Source organism: Vanacampus margaritifer, chromosome 15 (genome assembly GCF_051991255.1).
Source record: "Vanacampus margaritifer isolate UIUO_Vmar chromosome 15, RoL_Vmar_1.0, whole genome shotgun sequence".
Lineage (NCBI taxonomy): Eukaryota > Metazoa > Chordata > Actinopteri > Syngnathiformes > Syngnathidae > Vanacampus > Vanacampus margaritifer.
Window position 1 is genome coordinate 10,408,201 of NC_135446.1, and position 17,034 is coordinate 10,425,234.

The window sequence follows — 17,034 nt, forward strand, 5'->3', positions numbered from 1 at the left end:
TGTATATGAGCGCAGGCGGCGGGCTCTCGCTCCTCTTTTACCGCCATCCGCGCGGAGTCTTTTTCTCCCTCCTCCCACCGTCGGACTCGCGACAGACTCACTGCGCAGCGCCCGCCTCACCAGCACCCGCCGCCAGCCACAGAGCTACGGTAAGCCACTGTGTGCGTGGTGGTCCTACCAGCGGCGCCCTATTTTAAAGTCACCGTTTAAAAGGCTGCATTTAACCACAATGGGACATTTAAAGCGGCGACTCGGTGGCGGGTAGGCGGCTAATGCTAGTGAAGTGAGAAAGCAGCAGCCATTGAGACCGATCGTCTCCTCCATATGTTCATAGACGATTAACTGTCACGCTGCCACACTCTATAATGGCGACCACCGTTTAAACATTTCAAACAACGGCGGAATAGCGAAATGTCACCGTATTTAGGCTTTACGAGAATTTAGAGTTGACCTTATTTTTTGGGATGGCAGAATCGTGTCTGAAGTCAAATAACGCGATAACACGGCGGGAAAACATATGATGTAAAATGATGTAGGTAATGGCGGAAATGGTTGAAAATATGTCACGGTGGCATGGGGTGGGGGGGGACGAGGGTCGACACTGTGCTTTGGTAGCGGTGCCTCCCACTGTACTGCGAAGCTAACAGGCTAAGTACACCCGACAATAGGCGAAAGGCAAGGCCGGTGGCTAAAGTTAGCTCCTAGTAGCTCGGGGTGATGAACGCGGTTTAGCTACGTGTGACATCACCCGGTTGTCGTTCACCTAAAACCGGTTTGCAGGTGTGGTGTCAATCGATGGCTGATGGTCTCGATGTGCACTTTAACCCGATTTTTTTTTGGCCTCTCTAAATCAGCCGAGGCCAATTGAGCGAGCAACACGTGGTCGCTGGCAGGATCAGCGAAAGGACTTTTAGGACCAGTCGACTTGGGGCACTCCTGCTGAAGTATTATAATCGAATGATTACTCAAGTGGTTTTAGAATGTTTTTGTAAAACAAGAAAAATGCAACAAACAAGAATGATGTTGCCCGGTTTCAACCTGTGCGAATTACATCACCTGGGTGATTGAGCATTACAGACAAAGCAAAAAGACAGTTTTTAGTAAGCAGGTTGAAATTTAGTTATCCAATTTCAAATTACTCGGGCGAGTATGAGACCGATAACACATTTTTGCAGTCATTCCCAATCCACTTTCACTTAACTCTTTAGAAAAACAATTACGCAGTGGTTATTTTGCTGTGAATCGGGAAAGAACTACTGTAATCCTAGTAAAATAGTAGATTCACGCCAGTACAAGAATATATTGCTCCGGCGATTGACCAGTCAAAAACTTATAAGGCAAAAGTGCCAAGATGGCTGGATAGATGGATAGGGACCATGCCTGACTGCAGATAAGTAAAATCTGCGAATCAATTATTTCCATTAGAGGCGCAACAATTAACAACTAATTGATTATCAAATTAATCTAGCATTGTTTATGCTCAATGAATTGTTAAGATATTCTTTAATTTGAAATTGTCCCCAAAGTTGTTAAAACTTCCACTTGTCCCCCCGCTTCGCAACAATTTTTGCTAATTTATTGACCCCTATTTAGAAATGCCTTAGTAATCTCATTTTGCACAATATTACCATATTAGAAAATACTCCACTGTGGTATTAAAAGCCCTTTAAAGCATTTTACCATCAATGGATGGCGGAGTATAGTTACACTACTATCAGAGCAGCATTTCTGCCATTGTCTAGCCTTTGTGTTGCTGCTCAATGGAACCATATGAATGGATTGTGTTTCAATGGATCCAGAAGTTAGAAATGTGCATGACCCTTTTTCTGTTTAAAAGCATGAAATTCAGTTCACAGGACATTTAAGTCTTGATAGAGGTTTGAGCACTAAGCTTGCGGGCAGGTAAATGACATGTTTTTTGTAGGAATGCACGATATCGGTGGCCGATAATTATCGGCTATTATAGACCAATTTGACGTCATACAGATGAACCAGATGATAAAGAAATCCACCGATAATAATAGACATGCCATTGCCACATTGGTCCATCTGTTGTGCTTGTGGCTTAAGTTGTGCCCAACTCCTCGACCCCTCCCCTCTCCTATGGCAGTGTCGTATATTTATGACACACAGATGCATCATGGCAACATTGCAGTCGACAGTGCGCTCTTTCTTTACTGTCCCGTTATGGAAAATAACTATTTAACACTTATTAACAGAAGTTTTATACTGTATTGTGGACACTTCTTGTACATGGAGCAATATCGAATTGACCTTGATTGTTAAGCCTGCTCGGAACAGACTGTGTGCTTTCCTGTCTAGCTGACACTCCCTTTCTCCTACCAAAAACCAACCAGGTTGAATAAAAATCTTCCCATGATAATTTACTGCGCACACTCTCACAGATCACTTCTGGTAGACTGTTCTGTAAGACTTGTTTTATTCATCTCGCCTAACTACTGAAAATTCCACAACGCTCCCTAAAATGTTAACTTCGCAGTTTTTTGTTGTATTTTTAAAACGTGAATGTTTTGGCAAACTCAAAATGGTTACTGGTTGTCTTTGAAGCAGAGATATCAATAAAATTCAGCTTCATGGTGCTTTACACAATGTTTCAATGTATTTGTACATGTTAGACTTATAGTAGGATTCAAAAGTATATTTGTATTCAAGTTGATTTTTCAAACAATTATCGGCTTACTTATCAGCATCGGCACTTTCAAAATTATTGGTTTATCGGTTGAAAATAGCATTATCGTGCATCTCTATTTTTATTTTAATTTTTTTTATATGCACCTTTTTTAGACATGCTGCCTGCTTAAGTTGAAGTCCCAACAACAGCAAAGTAATTTCTCATCCTGAGTTGAGCGTTTACTGTTTAGGCAAGGAATGTAATTCAAGAGATGCACTGTTAAATGAATCGTCTTCTGTTCTGAATTAAGTTTGAAAATATTTAGACGGGTCATAATGGAAGCCAGACATAAAATTGCGAGCTCACTGTTGTAGATGATGATAGTAAAAGCCTTAGTTGTTTCTGTAATATTTTATTTAAAAATTTGTCAAATACATCCACTAAAAACTCAGTTATAATTCTTAAAGGTTTTCAAGTCTCAAATCTTGGACAGTTAGTTCTGCTCCTCCTTACGGATCACGAGAAATCTGCAAATCTCCACTTTTTGGCTAGAGTTTTTAGAAACCTTCCTTAATCCCCGTGGATGTTGGGGTAAAACGCAGAAATATCTCCCGTTTGCAAAATACCCGGCCACGTTTAGACGGCCTAAATCCAAATGATGATTGTAAAGGTTCATATGTGCACACTGTAAATGTTAACACGGTTGAACACATTTAGGTAAGCTCGCCTACCATGCATCGTCAAATTGGACTTGGGACAACAATGATGGGGTGTCATGAATAATTCAAGGCGCCAGCCCATTTGTCATTCCAGTATGACTTACTTATTGTTTTCTCTTTCCGTCTTTTTTAGCATCGCTTGAAACTCAGCTGAGATGGCAGACATGGACAAGTGAGTATGAGTGTTTGTCAAACTTTGACCATTATGGTTTGAACATCTGCTTGCTGCTGTGGGAGGAAGTTTCAATTTGAAGCCACGCCCACATCCATACCAAGTCATCTATTTAACACCTCAAATAAATGGCCATGTTGTTTACCTTTTTGATAATATAGTCTTGCATGCAAAGTGGCAAATGGATACGATTTAAGATGGTGATATTCCTGCAGTGCATCCCCCTATCACGGTGTCATGTTTCAGTCCTCGCAATAACAACAAACATGGCTTCTTTGTCTGATGTGAAATGTGCCAGTTAACGTCATTTCCTCAATCTCTCTTGATTGGCCTTTGTGTTAGTTTGCTGAATAGGTAAGAGCAAGACTTCAACGTTTACCCATTTGGCTGACCTTTCCCCTTCCTGTCTCCCTCCCCCGAAAAGCAAAGACCAAGCTGAGATGGACCCGGCAGATATGGAAGACGTGGAGGAAGTGGATGAGGAGGAGACGGTAGAAAATTCGAAAAGCAAAGGTATCCTAATAGGGATGCACTGAAATTTCGGCCAATGAAATTTTTCGGCCAATTAAAACTGGAACAAAACGACCGAAACAGGATGTTGTGGTGATGCCGCCAGCAAGTGTGTGAATTAAACGCAATGAATGTTTCGCCTCACTAATCGCTGGTGTTTTGACCGCGGGAGGTTGTAAAACGTAGAAGAATCAAAAAGGTTGAAATTTGGCGTCGGTGGAAAAAAACTAAATATATTTCATTCATTCAGTTAGTGTTAATTAGCTCCACTTGCCAATATAACCATATATCCCCCCACCCCTAAAAAAAACAAAAAAACTATCATCCTTAAACGTTAAAAAAAAAAATCAATTTTAAACTCGTTAATGCATTACCTCATCAACAATTTAACTGAATCACACTTTGAGAATAGTGTCGTGAACACATTGCCAAGCATTCCCCCCCCCCCCCCCCCCCCCCGCCTGCCCTGGACTGGTAAAACCGCAGCTCTGCTTACCTTTTGCCCATGACATTATAATGCTATTAATTATAATACTTAAACCGTTGGTTGAAAATTTACTGTGCCCAACTGCAGAGTCACGGTCAGAGAAACTTTAATTAATTAAGTAATTTTAAAGTAAGTTTAAGTAATAGTGTGCTCACTCAGTGTTTTTTTTCTGTTTTGTTTTCATATGTCCAGCCATGTGTAAGCATTGCACATAAACTCTGGAGTTATATTAGCACAGGGGCTAAAACAACACACGAGGGCTGTTTGAGCCCACTTCGAAGGCGATCCATGGGTTACCATGGCAATGACAGAAGCACTTAGTCCCCTCGTTACAAAGCAACATGATGTTGAAATGACTCCATATTGTTGCTTTTAACGGCTGTTACACAACTGCCGACCCAATTATGTTTACTTAACTTGCTTTAAATACACTCTTTAAAGCATTGTAGCTCAGACTATTAAATAGATTTAAACAAATGGGGAAAAAAAACATTTTAATTTGAGCCAAGCGCCAATTCAGTCCAAGCTTGCACTCTATTCATTTCTATTCAAAGACGACCATAGAAACTAATTAGTCTACCTGTTCGCTTACTGATGGCATTTGTATGTGTCCGCAGCTCGTCAGCTGACCGAGCAGCTTATGCAGAATCCACAGATCCTGGCTGCGCTACAGGAGGGGCTTGACGGCCTCAACGGTTCACCATCAGGGTACATCGAGAGGTAAGGTAACTTATTTTTTGTGTGCGTTTTCTCTTGTTTGAACAAGTATTCCTTGCGCCAGGAGAGTGCAGGCGTATTATTTTTACCCCACCGCAGAGAAACTTAAGTCTGGGTGGCTTAAAAACAGCCTTGATTTCCTGGGCACTGCTTGGATTGGAGGAGCAAACGATATTTGTCGAAAACTCCATCAGAAGTGGCACTATGTCCTTTGATAGGAGCGCTGACTGGATTTGGCTCAATCCAATCAGATTTACAGTACAGCTTGGCGTAAAATAATACCTTGTAAAAACCCAATTTCCGGTTTTAGTCGATTCCCTGCACCTCCTCCCCTTGCTTATGTATGAAGCAAATGACAATCACGTTATTATATTGCTGTTTTTTTTATTTGTTTGCTTATTGTTTGCATTTCCTTGAGTAGAGTTTTTCTCCCCAGTGTTAACAAATAATAGTGTTTTTCTTTACCGATAGTATGAAAATAAATATTTCCACTTGGCAAAAAGCCCCCGTTGTCAAAAGATATATGTAAACCTGGTGCCTAAAAAGTTACGTTTAACACTTCAATATTACCTTCTCATGCTTTTAATATTGTCCTGTGAAGTTGTAGAGGCAAGGAAACCTTCGGCAAAATATTTGCGGCTTGATCGCACATACCTTGGCTCAAATGTTTGTAAGATGCTCCAAGTTACATTATATTGCCTTGGGAAATTTTTCATACTTCTGCTGCCATAAAAGTAGACCAGCATGTGGATAAATTGGCCATTTTGCAAAGGAAAAAACACTGGGCTCCTTTCTTAGGATAAAAATGATTCCGCTCGCGATGTCCTTTTTAGCATTAAGTTAAGTTGCTGGCTGCTTCATGTGCTTTTGTAAACTAGATCCACTTTGTTACTTATCAGCCATGTTGGCCGTGGGAACAGTGAACTTCAGCGGGGATGCACTTTGAACTACAGAACACGCTTACAAATGTTGGCGCAACAAACTCAAATTATTTTCATAATACACGGGCAACTTCAATCATTCACTTTTTGGAATTTCCTCAGCATTGCTCCATTTTCTGCTTAGCTTACCAAAGGTTGTGAAGCGACGCATCAACGCCCTCAAGAACTTGCAGGTGAAGTGCGCCCACATTGAGGCAAAGTTCTACGAGGAGGTCCACGAGCTGGAGAGAAAGTACGCCGCACTTTACCAGCCGCTCTTCGACAAAGTACGTCACCATCACCACCCGTACTTTTTTTTTTTGTGTGTGTGTGATTACTTAATGTTACTTAACAGAACTCGCGTACACATGCTTTCATTTCAGGTTGACGACTATTTGTTTTATTGTACTACTCTCAGCCACCTGCTATGTTTGATTTTATGCTACCATTATGCGCCATCCATCCAAAAGTGATGAGTCATGACTAAATAATAATAATAAAATGTTGTCGTTTCTTGCAGAGAAGTGACATTGTCAAAGCAGCGTATGAGCCCACAGATGAGGAATGTGAGTGGAAAGCAGATGAGGAGGAAGAGCTGACAGTAAGTAAGCAGGTACAGGTGACGTCTATGCTCGCATGTCTTCCTCCTCCCTTTTTTTCCCCCTGTGTTTTGTTTCCTCCACATCCATTGCTAATATTCCTCTCTTATGTCTGCCTGGAGGGGTGGGGACAATGTAAGGAAAGCTGTGTTGCTAATGAGGAAAATGTCCACCCCTGCTGCAGGATGAGATGAAGGAGAAGGCTAAGCTAGAGGAGGAGAAGAAGGACGAGGAAAAGGAGGACCCTAAAGGCATCCCGGAGTTTTGGTTAACAGTGTTCAAAAACGTGGACCTGCTCAGCGACATGCTGCAGGTATGCTCGTCTGTGGTTTGCCTCCCCCTGCTGGCCAACACCGGTTAGTCTCCCCTTCAAAAGATGACTCGCTCACTTTGCTCTCTCAGGAACATGATGAGCCCATCCTCAAACATTTACAAGATATCAAAGTGAAATTCTCAGACCCAGGGCAACCAATGGTGAGTAATAACTACACATTACAAGTTTTTTTATGTTAAATATTGATGGTTAATCATGTTCTTTTCGATGTTCGTCGCAGAGCTTCGGGTTAGAGTTCCACTTTGAGCCCAACGACTTCTTCACAAACACAGTGTTGACGAAAACCTACAAAATGAGGTCAGAGCCCGACGAGAGCGACCCTTTCTCTTTTGATGGACCTGAGATCATTTCATGCACAGGGTGAGTATATAAGCATGTTGCACCAAAAATAAAATATATTTTTTGTTAATTGGATTAAACCTGAAGTTGTGTTGCTCTGGCTCCACAGGTCCACAATTGAATGGACAAAGGGCAAGAATGTCACGTTGAAAACCATCAAGAAGAAGCAGAAGCACAAGGGCCGCGGTACAGTCAGGACGGTCACCAAAACGGTCCCCAACGACTCCTTTTTCAATTTCTTCACCCCACCAGAGGGTATGCTTAGGAACTAACTAGTGCTATCTTAATACAAATCCTGTTTGTTTTTTTTTGACTGTTTTTGTTTTATATGCTCATGTTTTTCCCACTGCAGTCCCTGAAAGTGGAGAATTGGTAAGTGTTTCGTGACCTTCCCAAAACCAAAGACATCTGTTCTTTACTTCCATATTCCGCAAGTCCCACTTGATCTCTGTCCAGGATGAGGACTCTGAGGCAGTCTTGGCGGCAGACTTCGAGATTGGCCACTTCATCCGCGAGCGCATCATTCCCCGGGCCGTGTTGTACTTCACGGGAGAGGCCATAGAGGATGACGATGACGACGTAAGTGGCTTTCTTTTAAAATAGTTAAATAGTTTGATGATTTATTTATTGCTTCTTTTTTTTTTTTTTTATAGATTTCACATAACATTTTTCCACTACCTTGATTCAACCCCTTTTACTTCTAGTATCCTCATTGACCGGAATTGATGATTGATGGAAGTGCCCACCTTTTGGCGTGTGCTTCAGCACTTTCAGTGAATACTTGATAATGCGAAGTCTTGGAAAAATGCACCGAGTGAAGCAGTATTACTTCTGTCGATCGCGATGAGTGGACATGGTCCTTCTCAATCTGTGTATTTTTGTGAGGCTTCGCATTATCAAGCATTCGCTGAAAGTGCTGATGCACACGCCAAAAGGTGGGCGCTTCCATCAATCATCAATTCCAGTCGTTGACATTGCCCACCTCTGATTTTTAGTTTGTTGTTAGTGTAATGTTGACAATGCGCTTGTATGTCTTGTAGTACGATGAAGAGGGAGAGGAGGCTGATGACGAGGTAAGGCTGCACAGGATTTGTATTAAAATGGCTGCCGTTGTTTAAGTCAACACCTCACGTAAAACTGCTGTTATGTTTGTGGCTTTTAGGAAGGCGAGGAGGAAGCCGACGAGGAGAACGACCCAGATTACGACCCTAAGGTGAGGTCCCTTGCATGGCAGTTGTCGCTCGTGCCATATCTGCACCCTTAAAACCTTTCCCGGGTCATGAGTTTGAACGTCCTTTCATATCACAAGTGCCTTGAAAGCCTCTTGGAAAGCCAAGAACTGTTGTTACCTACTTAACAAACAGAATCCATACCGTCTAATGCATCTCATTTCTTGTCATCCTAATTTGGCCCTTGAGCTAAAACGGCACTCCTAGACCCTTCAACTCTTCATCTGCCATCCCTTTAACCACTACACATTTTTAGTTGTGTTCATAATAGTAGCAGGAGGCAAGCAGCTCTAGTGTCTTTAAAAGGCATCTTACACACTTGTGTCAAAATACACGATGGATAGAGAATTAGCACACATCAGAGGTGGGCATTTTACGAAATTTTGCTGCCATACTGTGCATACGAATGTGGCAGCGCTTCCAATGTTAATATAATCTAAAATATTGTGTTTCATGCTAATATTTTCAGACTATAATTAGCAAATTTTCACACGTAATCATAAATTTAGGTGACAATCAGTCTTTTGGGGGGGGGGGGGGGCATAAAGTGATGTCATATTTTGAGGCAACATTACAAAGTAAATATAATTTAAAAAATACTGTGAGTTTTGTTCTAAAAATTTCAGACTGATTAGCATGCGTGCACATGTACTCATCAATTTTGATGATAGTCACGGTTTTCATATACACGGCACCAAAAAGGACCGATTGCACACTGCTGTACGCTGCACGGCCAGGTTGGCTGTGTCTTCCAGTCACTTCCGCGATAAAGGCCTTCTTCTTCTTCCTTGAAGGAAGAATATGAAACCTGAGATGGTGAAGAGGAGGGACATCTAAATGATGGCAATATTTGATGACTCCAAAGGGCATTTTTTGCGCAATAGACCAGGAAACAAGCCCAAACCGTGTTATCGCACTGGTGTACTGGATGAAAATGATATCTTGTAAATACAAAGGAAACAAAAAATAATACATTTTCATCCCTCACACTCTGGGAGCATAAATAACCAGTTGTCATTTAAAAAATAATAATAAATGGGACAGACCCGCTTGAGTCAATTTGGCCTATACAAAACAAAACGAGGGGCTTGCTGTTTTGGGGTAAAAGAAGTCTGCAATATTAAAGTGTCGCCGTAGAAAGGTAGCCCCCCCCCCCCCTTTAATTATTTTTTTAATCTCATATAGGAAAGAGAGAGAAAGTTCATGCCACATTTCCTATGTTAGGTGGGGGGTGGAAAGAAAGGGCCTCCTGCTGTATTCACCAATTTAATTCATTTTATTAATTAGAAAAAAACACCAGCAATATTATGTTGTTTTGTCATGGTGCATTTGATAAGCTAAGTGCCACAGTTGTAGTTAACTTTTTCTGCGTCCTGGTGAAATGAATCATTTCAGTCTGTAAGAAGATTGGTCAGCAGAAGTGGGCAATATAGAAATTTTTGCCGGTCTATTAAAATTATTTAAATGAAAATAATTGTGCTGCTAAAGCATGTTTTTTGTTTAATAGTCTAGTGAAAATGAAATTCAGTATTCATGAAGGTGTAACATTTTTTATGTGCCATTTATGTTGGCATAACATGATTTTGTGTAAAAATTTAGGTTCATACTACTTTTTTTTTTTTATGTAAAGCGAACAGATTTTTGACGGGTGGTTATTGGATTCTTGGCTGAAATATTTTACGGGGGGGGGGGGGGGTGGGGTACATCACTGAAATAAGTTAAATCAATGAAGTAGAGCAGTGATTCTCATTCAACCTTATTGCGGGTATTTTTGGCCACTGTACGTGTTTTCTTCAGTCAGTCGTCAGCGAAACATTTCCGTCAGCAATGGACTGAGAGGCCCTTTGGTACTTGACCCGCTTAGTGACTGACTCGGCGCTTAGTTGTTGTTTTTTTAAACTTTTATCTTTTGCAGTTCGTCAGCAAAAACAGGCGTCTGTCAGTGACAGGCCGTCGGACAGTCCCTCAGTAGTGACTGAATGCCCACCTCTGGCGCAAAAATAAAAAAATCTATAGCTCTTGTATCCATACATGCAGTAGGTAGCATGCTATAATTTGTGCCTACATGCTGCAGTCCTCAAAAAACCTGCTTTTGGGTTTTGACCCCTACTCTATTCTGAACACAGCTGTCCTAATCACTACTTTTGCTGAAAGCAGAAAACTGCCACATCCACTTTAGGCCTTGTGTATGCTTTCCACTTACCACCACGTGAATCAGCATGCTGCTTTTGACACTCTGTACGATGCTAGCTCTTTTTTGTTGTTGTTTTTTTTTTTTTTGTCTTAACTCATTGATGTCGCCATCTCCGATCGGTCACATTTTTTGGCAAATTTTGTCAGCTCCTCTTTAAATTTTTCCTCACTAGGTTTAAGTGGTGACAGTAGAAAAATAACCCTGTCCCGGTAGGTACAGCTTGTCAACTGTCAGCTTACTACCATTACCACCCCAACCCTTCACTTTCCTTTTAATATATATATTTTTTGTTGCTGTCTTCATGTTCTTCTGACTTGCTGCCATGCCCTCCTCACTAACTCATTGGTTTGAATTTGTTATTTATTTAACCCATAGTGCGCGCTGCATTTGTACCTGCTTCATGTTTGTATGTTGAAGCTAGTCTTTTTTTTATTTGTGTTCCACAGTTTTTTTTGTTGTTGCTAGAATGGTTTGATTTCTGTTTATGGCTGCGTGTGTTTGGAACATTATTGATCCATTTAGTCCTCATTCCTCACCGATTTGCTGCAAAGCGCTTAAAACCACAGAAAGAAGTGCAGCCTGACCAAATCACGGTTGCCACAGATTATTGAACACTATAGTCGCCGAGCACTAAATTGCCAAGCTGTGGGAGTTGAGCAGAATCCAATGTATCTCTAGTGTGGATGGCACACAGCCAGTGAAAATCCGTTGAGCAGCTGCCATCACCTCTGGAAGGATGCCCCATTCCCACAATGCCGAGGCTTTAATTAATGCCGCCGCACGCTTTTCAGCAACCCTGTTGCAACTGCACACCTTGAGTTCTATTCATACTCCCGTGTTTCTCCAAGTACGGGAGCCTGAAATTCAATTTACTGTCAGTTATCCTGTGAACTCAAACCAAATAGCTACAAATCGGGCCTGTCATTGACATATTTCCTCAAATAGTGGCCTCCACACCAACAAATCCTCAAATGGATGCCTAAAAAGAAATGGGTGTTTCTGGTAAGGGGCTTTAATTTTGTTATTCTTGAAAAATGATAATTGCCGGGGTGAAAAAAAACACTATTCAGTGTTTTTGTGCCTAAGAAAGCACATGGATTTGAGGGGAGGAGTTTTATTCAAGTTCGTCTTATCTAATAAAAGAATGTGCTTAGCCCCAATCTTGTGGCATCGATAGACAATTAAAAACATTTTTGGGTGGGCAACGGGTCAATCCCTAATCCCCCCACAAATAGCAATAACTCAAGTGCAATTTACTTGGAATAAATGGAATTCACATCTCCATTCAACCCAAAGCAATCAATATTTTGTCAAGAGAATAGTACCAGCTTTTTATTTATTTATTTATTATTAGCTTTGTTTGGAATAATTAAGATGTTGTCTGTGGTACTTGATCAGCTTCTTCAATGTTGTGTTCTCTTGGTGTCTTGCAGAAGGACGCGGCCTCCCCAGCTGAGTGCAAGTCTCAGTGAAGTGTGGCCTTGCTGCCTCCAGGATACAACTGCACTGTTAACAACTTCATTTAAAAAACAAAAAACAAACAGGGGAAAACGTACATATATAAATATATATATTACAAAAAAAACAAAAAAGAACTAGTAACTTACCGCCTTATAATGTTTTTGTATTTTTCTTGGTAGACAATTTGAAGATTTCAAGGTTTTCGTTACCAAAAGAACCTTAATTTACAAAAAAAAATAACAAAAAAAACACGGTAATACTTTGAGCCATGTGGCTCGTTATATAGTATTTTATTAGACCTGTTTTTCTTCTCTGTACTATAGAAAGGACAAAAAAAAAGGAACAAGTACAAAAAAAAGCATGATCTTCACCGCTAAACTAGTTCTTGTGAAGTCTTTGTGGTATTTGCTCTTAGACAACAGCTGTGATCAAGACTGGATCAAACTCATTCCACCACCTTCCCTGAACCCCTGCACCCCCCCCCTCCCATCCATTGGTGGGCATTTAAATAGCACTTCAGCCATATAGTTCTTACTCCTGCACCAAAACATTCCAGGAAACAATGTGATCGGGGTCCATTGGTGAAACACTCAAGGAATTGAACAAAAACCAGGGTATGAAACTGACATGGGTCCACCATTTTGTGCTTCAGACTCCCATTTTATGACCCCTCCCCCGGCAACACTCCCCACCAATGGTACCTAGTGGGTCACCTGGTTTGATACTCTGTAGCACACCGTCTCACTTGCCTCCTGCATCTCTAGTTACTGGCTACAGAACTCATTTTTATCACTGTGAATGAAAACGAGGGAATGTGTGACAAGGCCCCTCTGATGTGGCCAATGACCCACCACCCTTCTCTTTACCCGTTAACATCCTTCATCCACATTTTTTGGTGTACATCTAAAAGGCCACACAGGAGCAATATTAAAAACCAGAAGGGCAACAATTTAAGTTTCTAAAATGGCTGTTTTTGCCTGGACAGCAGCTGTTGTCTAGGCAAATCACTATGCTACAAAAAATACTAATGTACCCAATTACTGTATGTGTATGTTCATGAATAAATCGATTAAACATGTCCAAGTTGACAAGTGTGGATTGTTGCATTTGTCAGGAAGCTGGAGTAGAAGTTCTTCTTGTAGTCAACAGAGGGCGCTGTTGCCTTTTAAGTTTCAAACTGCATTAATTGACTAGATGAGGGGAAAAACATAAAAAAAACATCAATGCCCTATATGAATTGAAAATGGTATCAATTATCAAGTTTATAATGCAAAAAGAAACGCGATATTTCTATAATATGTTTTATAGAATAAGCTTTGGGGACCGATTGGCTTTTAATTTCATACTTGAATAGAAAATGATGCATTTATAAGTAAAGTCCATGTAGTTAGTGACACTAGTTGAAATGTATTACATTCTCATTGTTTTGGATATGGAAATCGATTTAGTCAGGTCATTTGTAGGTAAAGCAAAAATGAGTTAAGGTAGAAACATTTTTAAAGTACTGTAATTTGTATATAATTCTGTGATTTTATTTATAATTGATAGTATTTTTTTTTTTACCTTAAATGTACATAAATGTGTTTACATTTTTAGCAAGAAATTCAATGCTAATGAGATTAATGAAACTATTTTAATGGGAATGTTGATAAATTAAAGACACTATTAGACAATTACAGTAGTGTACCTATTCAAGTGGCCCACCCACGTGCATTTCTGGTTGTATTTTTGTTAAACTTTGTAGTAGGTTGGGGCTCTCTCGTGTGGGCGGTTCACCTCCCAGACCCCTCCCCCGCCCCCCTCAGGCAACCAGGCGTACACAACCCAACCTCCGCTTCCATCACAACCGTGCCACTGCTCGCCAGACGCGCGTCCCCTATGCCTTCGCCCTCTCCGGGGTAAGACCTCCGCGTCTGTGCCCTCTCCCCAGGAAGGAAAAAGGAAAGTGGCAGGCTCGGAGTGAGCATGTTGGAAAACGGCAGGAAGGTGTTCAAGGAAGGCGTGCTGGAGAAAAGGAGCGACGGCCTGCTGCAGCTGTGGAAGAAGAAGCTGTGCGTCCTGACCGAGGACGGCGTACTGCTGCTGCCGCCCAAGCAGCACGATAACCCGCAGCAGCAGCAACCGCACCATAACCAGCACCACCAGCACCACCACCGCGGGGAAGACGCGGGCAAAGTCAAGGAGCTCCACTTCGCCAACATGAAGACAGTGGACTGCGTGGAGCGCAAAGGCAAGTACGTCTACTTCACCGTGGTCATGTCCGAGGGGAAGGAGATCGACTTCAGGTGCCCGCAGGACGAGGGCTGGAACGCGGAGATCACCCTGCAGATGGTCCAGTACAAGAACCGCCAGGCCATCCTGGCGGTCAAGTCTACCCGGCAGAAGCAGCAGCTGCTCGTCGTGCACATGCCTGGACAGAGCCACAAGACGCTGCGGAGCTCGCCGAACGTGGCGTGACCTGCCCGGCGAGTCTGGCGGACATTCGAGCGCGGTTTGTGGTAAGAGGAGGGGCGGACGCTGGGGGGAGGGGGGGGGGGGGGGGGGGGCTCTGGGGACGACCTGGGAATCCCCGTGTGAATGAGGCCGCTTCTTTGCCTCTGTTGCAGTCGCTGGCTGTTGACCACATAAAACACAATACTGTATTAGTTTTGGCGAATCTGATGAGTGACCACACTTGACTAGTACTGTATTGCTATAGCTTGATCAATAGCTTCCTTTTTGATACTGCCACTATTAATTGAATCATTTAAGTACAGATGATATTTTCTGATATTTACGAGCATTGTTAATGTTCAGAATGGTCGTAACGTGGCTTATGCAAAATTTGAAATACTCAAGCTATTGAATGGAGAAGTGTATTCAAAGTTGTAGTGTACAACTTGGGGAATAAAACACAAATTCGTTTATGATCGACACTAATGCCTACTATGACTTTAAATGTTAGTGGTTGTCGGAGATTTAAGCTTTTTTTTTTTTACAAGGTGGTACTTGGTGTAAAAGTTTGAGAACCACTGCATAGATTAATAGCTAGACAATTTGATTATATCATTGTTCTGAGTATCAATCTATCCGATGACCACGCTATTGATAGATTCAGAATGTAATTAATATGACACTTTTTTTTTTAAATCAGTCATTTGCAATTGTATTTACAAGTGCACATTAGTTTCAAGTGATTTTTTTTTCTGCTGGAGTTTTCATCAAATTGACCTTTGTGTTGCTATAACGCATCAATCATCTGCTGTACAGCCATGTAATTAATCTCCCTTTTTAGACATTATTATTCCATGTTAAATTACTGCCAAACTAGGAATTTGGTTGCAGCGTCATGTAATGTGTGCTAATGCTAATGCTAATAAGAACACACAACCAATAGCCCGATAAAAAATAAATAAATAAATAAAAAGTCCCACCGGCCACAGTTTGGGAACCATTTAGCCTACTCTATACAGTTTAACTGGTTAATGAAGTGCAAATAGGTGACTTTTCAATCAAATTTGTAGCAGTTTGCCTAATTGATTCTGTCCACAGGTTAATTGGACACTGTAGGATGAATATCGACTTCCCTCCCTACCGCATCAGCACCAATTCTCCAGGACAAGCTCCCCCACCCATGTTTCCATGGAACCCTTTTCCTCCTGACACACGGACTTCCTCCACTAAAGACTCATGGACTAACGAAAAAGCATGTGAGAAAACAAAAAAGTGTGTTGGACCGTGTCGTTATTTATTAAACATGTGTATATATATTTTTTTCTATGACTGTGTTCAACGTCCATTATTGGAAATAAGCCTTTGTTTGTACTATCGTTGTCTTATTAGCAGATAGGTCAGCATCATCGAACCAAAGATTCATTTTCAGACGCAATTGTGCTTGTTTTAATACATGGGATAATTAGCCACGGTAGCCTGTATGAAAGTCTTAAATATGTTAGCACATAAAGTGAGTATTACAACTAAAGGAGGTGGGTGTAGTGGTCATATCTGATAGAAGGTGCAGCCATTTTATTTATAAGCCCGGCACATGCAATATGGCTGAGCTCTGATGCTAGCTGTTAGCCTGTTAGCCCATCTGACAAAACGGTACTTCACAAGAGTCAAATGTGAGTTAACTCTCTCCATATGTTAACAATGTCTTATTTGTTTTGTTTGTAGCATTAGCCTGGTGCTAACCTACACTTTTCTATGTCCAGCATTTGATCGAGCGCTTTTCCCGTCATTAGCATTATGCTAACATGGCCCCGTAAATGGGTACAATGGTGAATTTGTGTTTTATGTGTTAAAAGAAACTAATATGATATAGGTTTTCTGTTTTGTTTTGTTTTTGCTAAATACTTTTTGGAGATTTTGTGTGAGCCAAATACAACGATGGGTGCGATTTTATAATTTGGGTGTCTTGATGAAGGGTTTATAAATTGTTAATGGCATTTTAAACTATTACTAAAAAAAAAAAATTCTTTTGTTTTAAACTTTATAAATAACAATATTGGGTCACTGTTTGATAAGGTCAAGATCTTGATAAAGTTTTCAACTAATGTACCCCACCAGTAACACGGGTGATGTTTTTAATTGTACCCTATTCACATTTTGTTTTTACCGTCTAAAATAGTATCTCCATCTTGACTTTTTATAAATAATGTAAAGGCAGTTTAAAAAAAAAAAACTTTTCGAGACTACCCTATAGGTATAGTTAAAAACCATGCTGAAGCACTCTGACTCAC

The 17,034-nt window shown here is 41.1% G+C and overlaps 2 protein-coding genes across 4 annotated transcripts; both read left to right on the plus strand.

Annotated features, from left to right (window-relative positions):
* nap1l1 (nucleosome assembly protein 1-like 1) lies at positions 1-13,391 on the plus strand. 3 transcript variants are annotated; one of them, XM_077543975.1, is made up of 16 exons: positions 1-149; positions 3,485-3,523; positions 3,948-4,036; positions 5,138-5,240; positions 6,303-6,444; positions 6,678-6,770; positions 6,941-7,069; positions 7,159-7,230; positions 7,311-7,450; positions 7,539-7,684; positions 7,782-7,801; positions 7,886-8,008; positions 8,470-8,502; positions 8,592-8,642; positions 11,025-11,061; positions 12,286-13,391. In XM_077543975.1, the coding sequence occupies exons 2-15, from the start codon at positions 3,507-3,509 to the stop codon at positions 11,028-11,030; spliced, it is 1,164 nt and encodes a 387-aa protein (XP_077400101.1). In that variant the 5' UTR covers positions 1-149; positions 3,485-3,506; the 3' UTR covers positions 11,031-11,061; positions 12,286-13,391. The 3 variants fall into 3 exon arrangements, with proteins under 3 accessions (XP_077400101.1, XP_077400098.1, XP_077400099.1); XM_077543972.1 differs by lacking the exon at positions 11,025-11,061; XM_077543973.1 differs by lacking the exon at positions 11,025-11,061 and having other exon boundaries at positions 6,678-6,758.
* A 713-nt stretch (positions 13,392-14,104) lies between these two features.
* phlda1 (pleckstrin homology-like domain, family A, member 1) lies at positions 14,105-16,062 on the plus strand. Its single transcript, XM_077543976.1, has 2 exons — positions 14,105-14,811; positions 15,845-16,062. Exon 1 carries the CDS (start codon positions 14,279-14,281, stop codon positions 14,768-14,770), a length of 492 nt encoding a protein of 163 aa, XP_077400102.1. The 5' UTR covers positions 14,105-14,278; the 3' UTR covers positions 14,771-14,811; positions 15,845-16,062.
* The last annotated feature ends 972 nt before the right edge of the window (positions 16,063-17,034 follow it).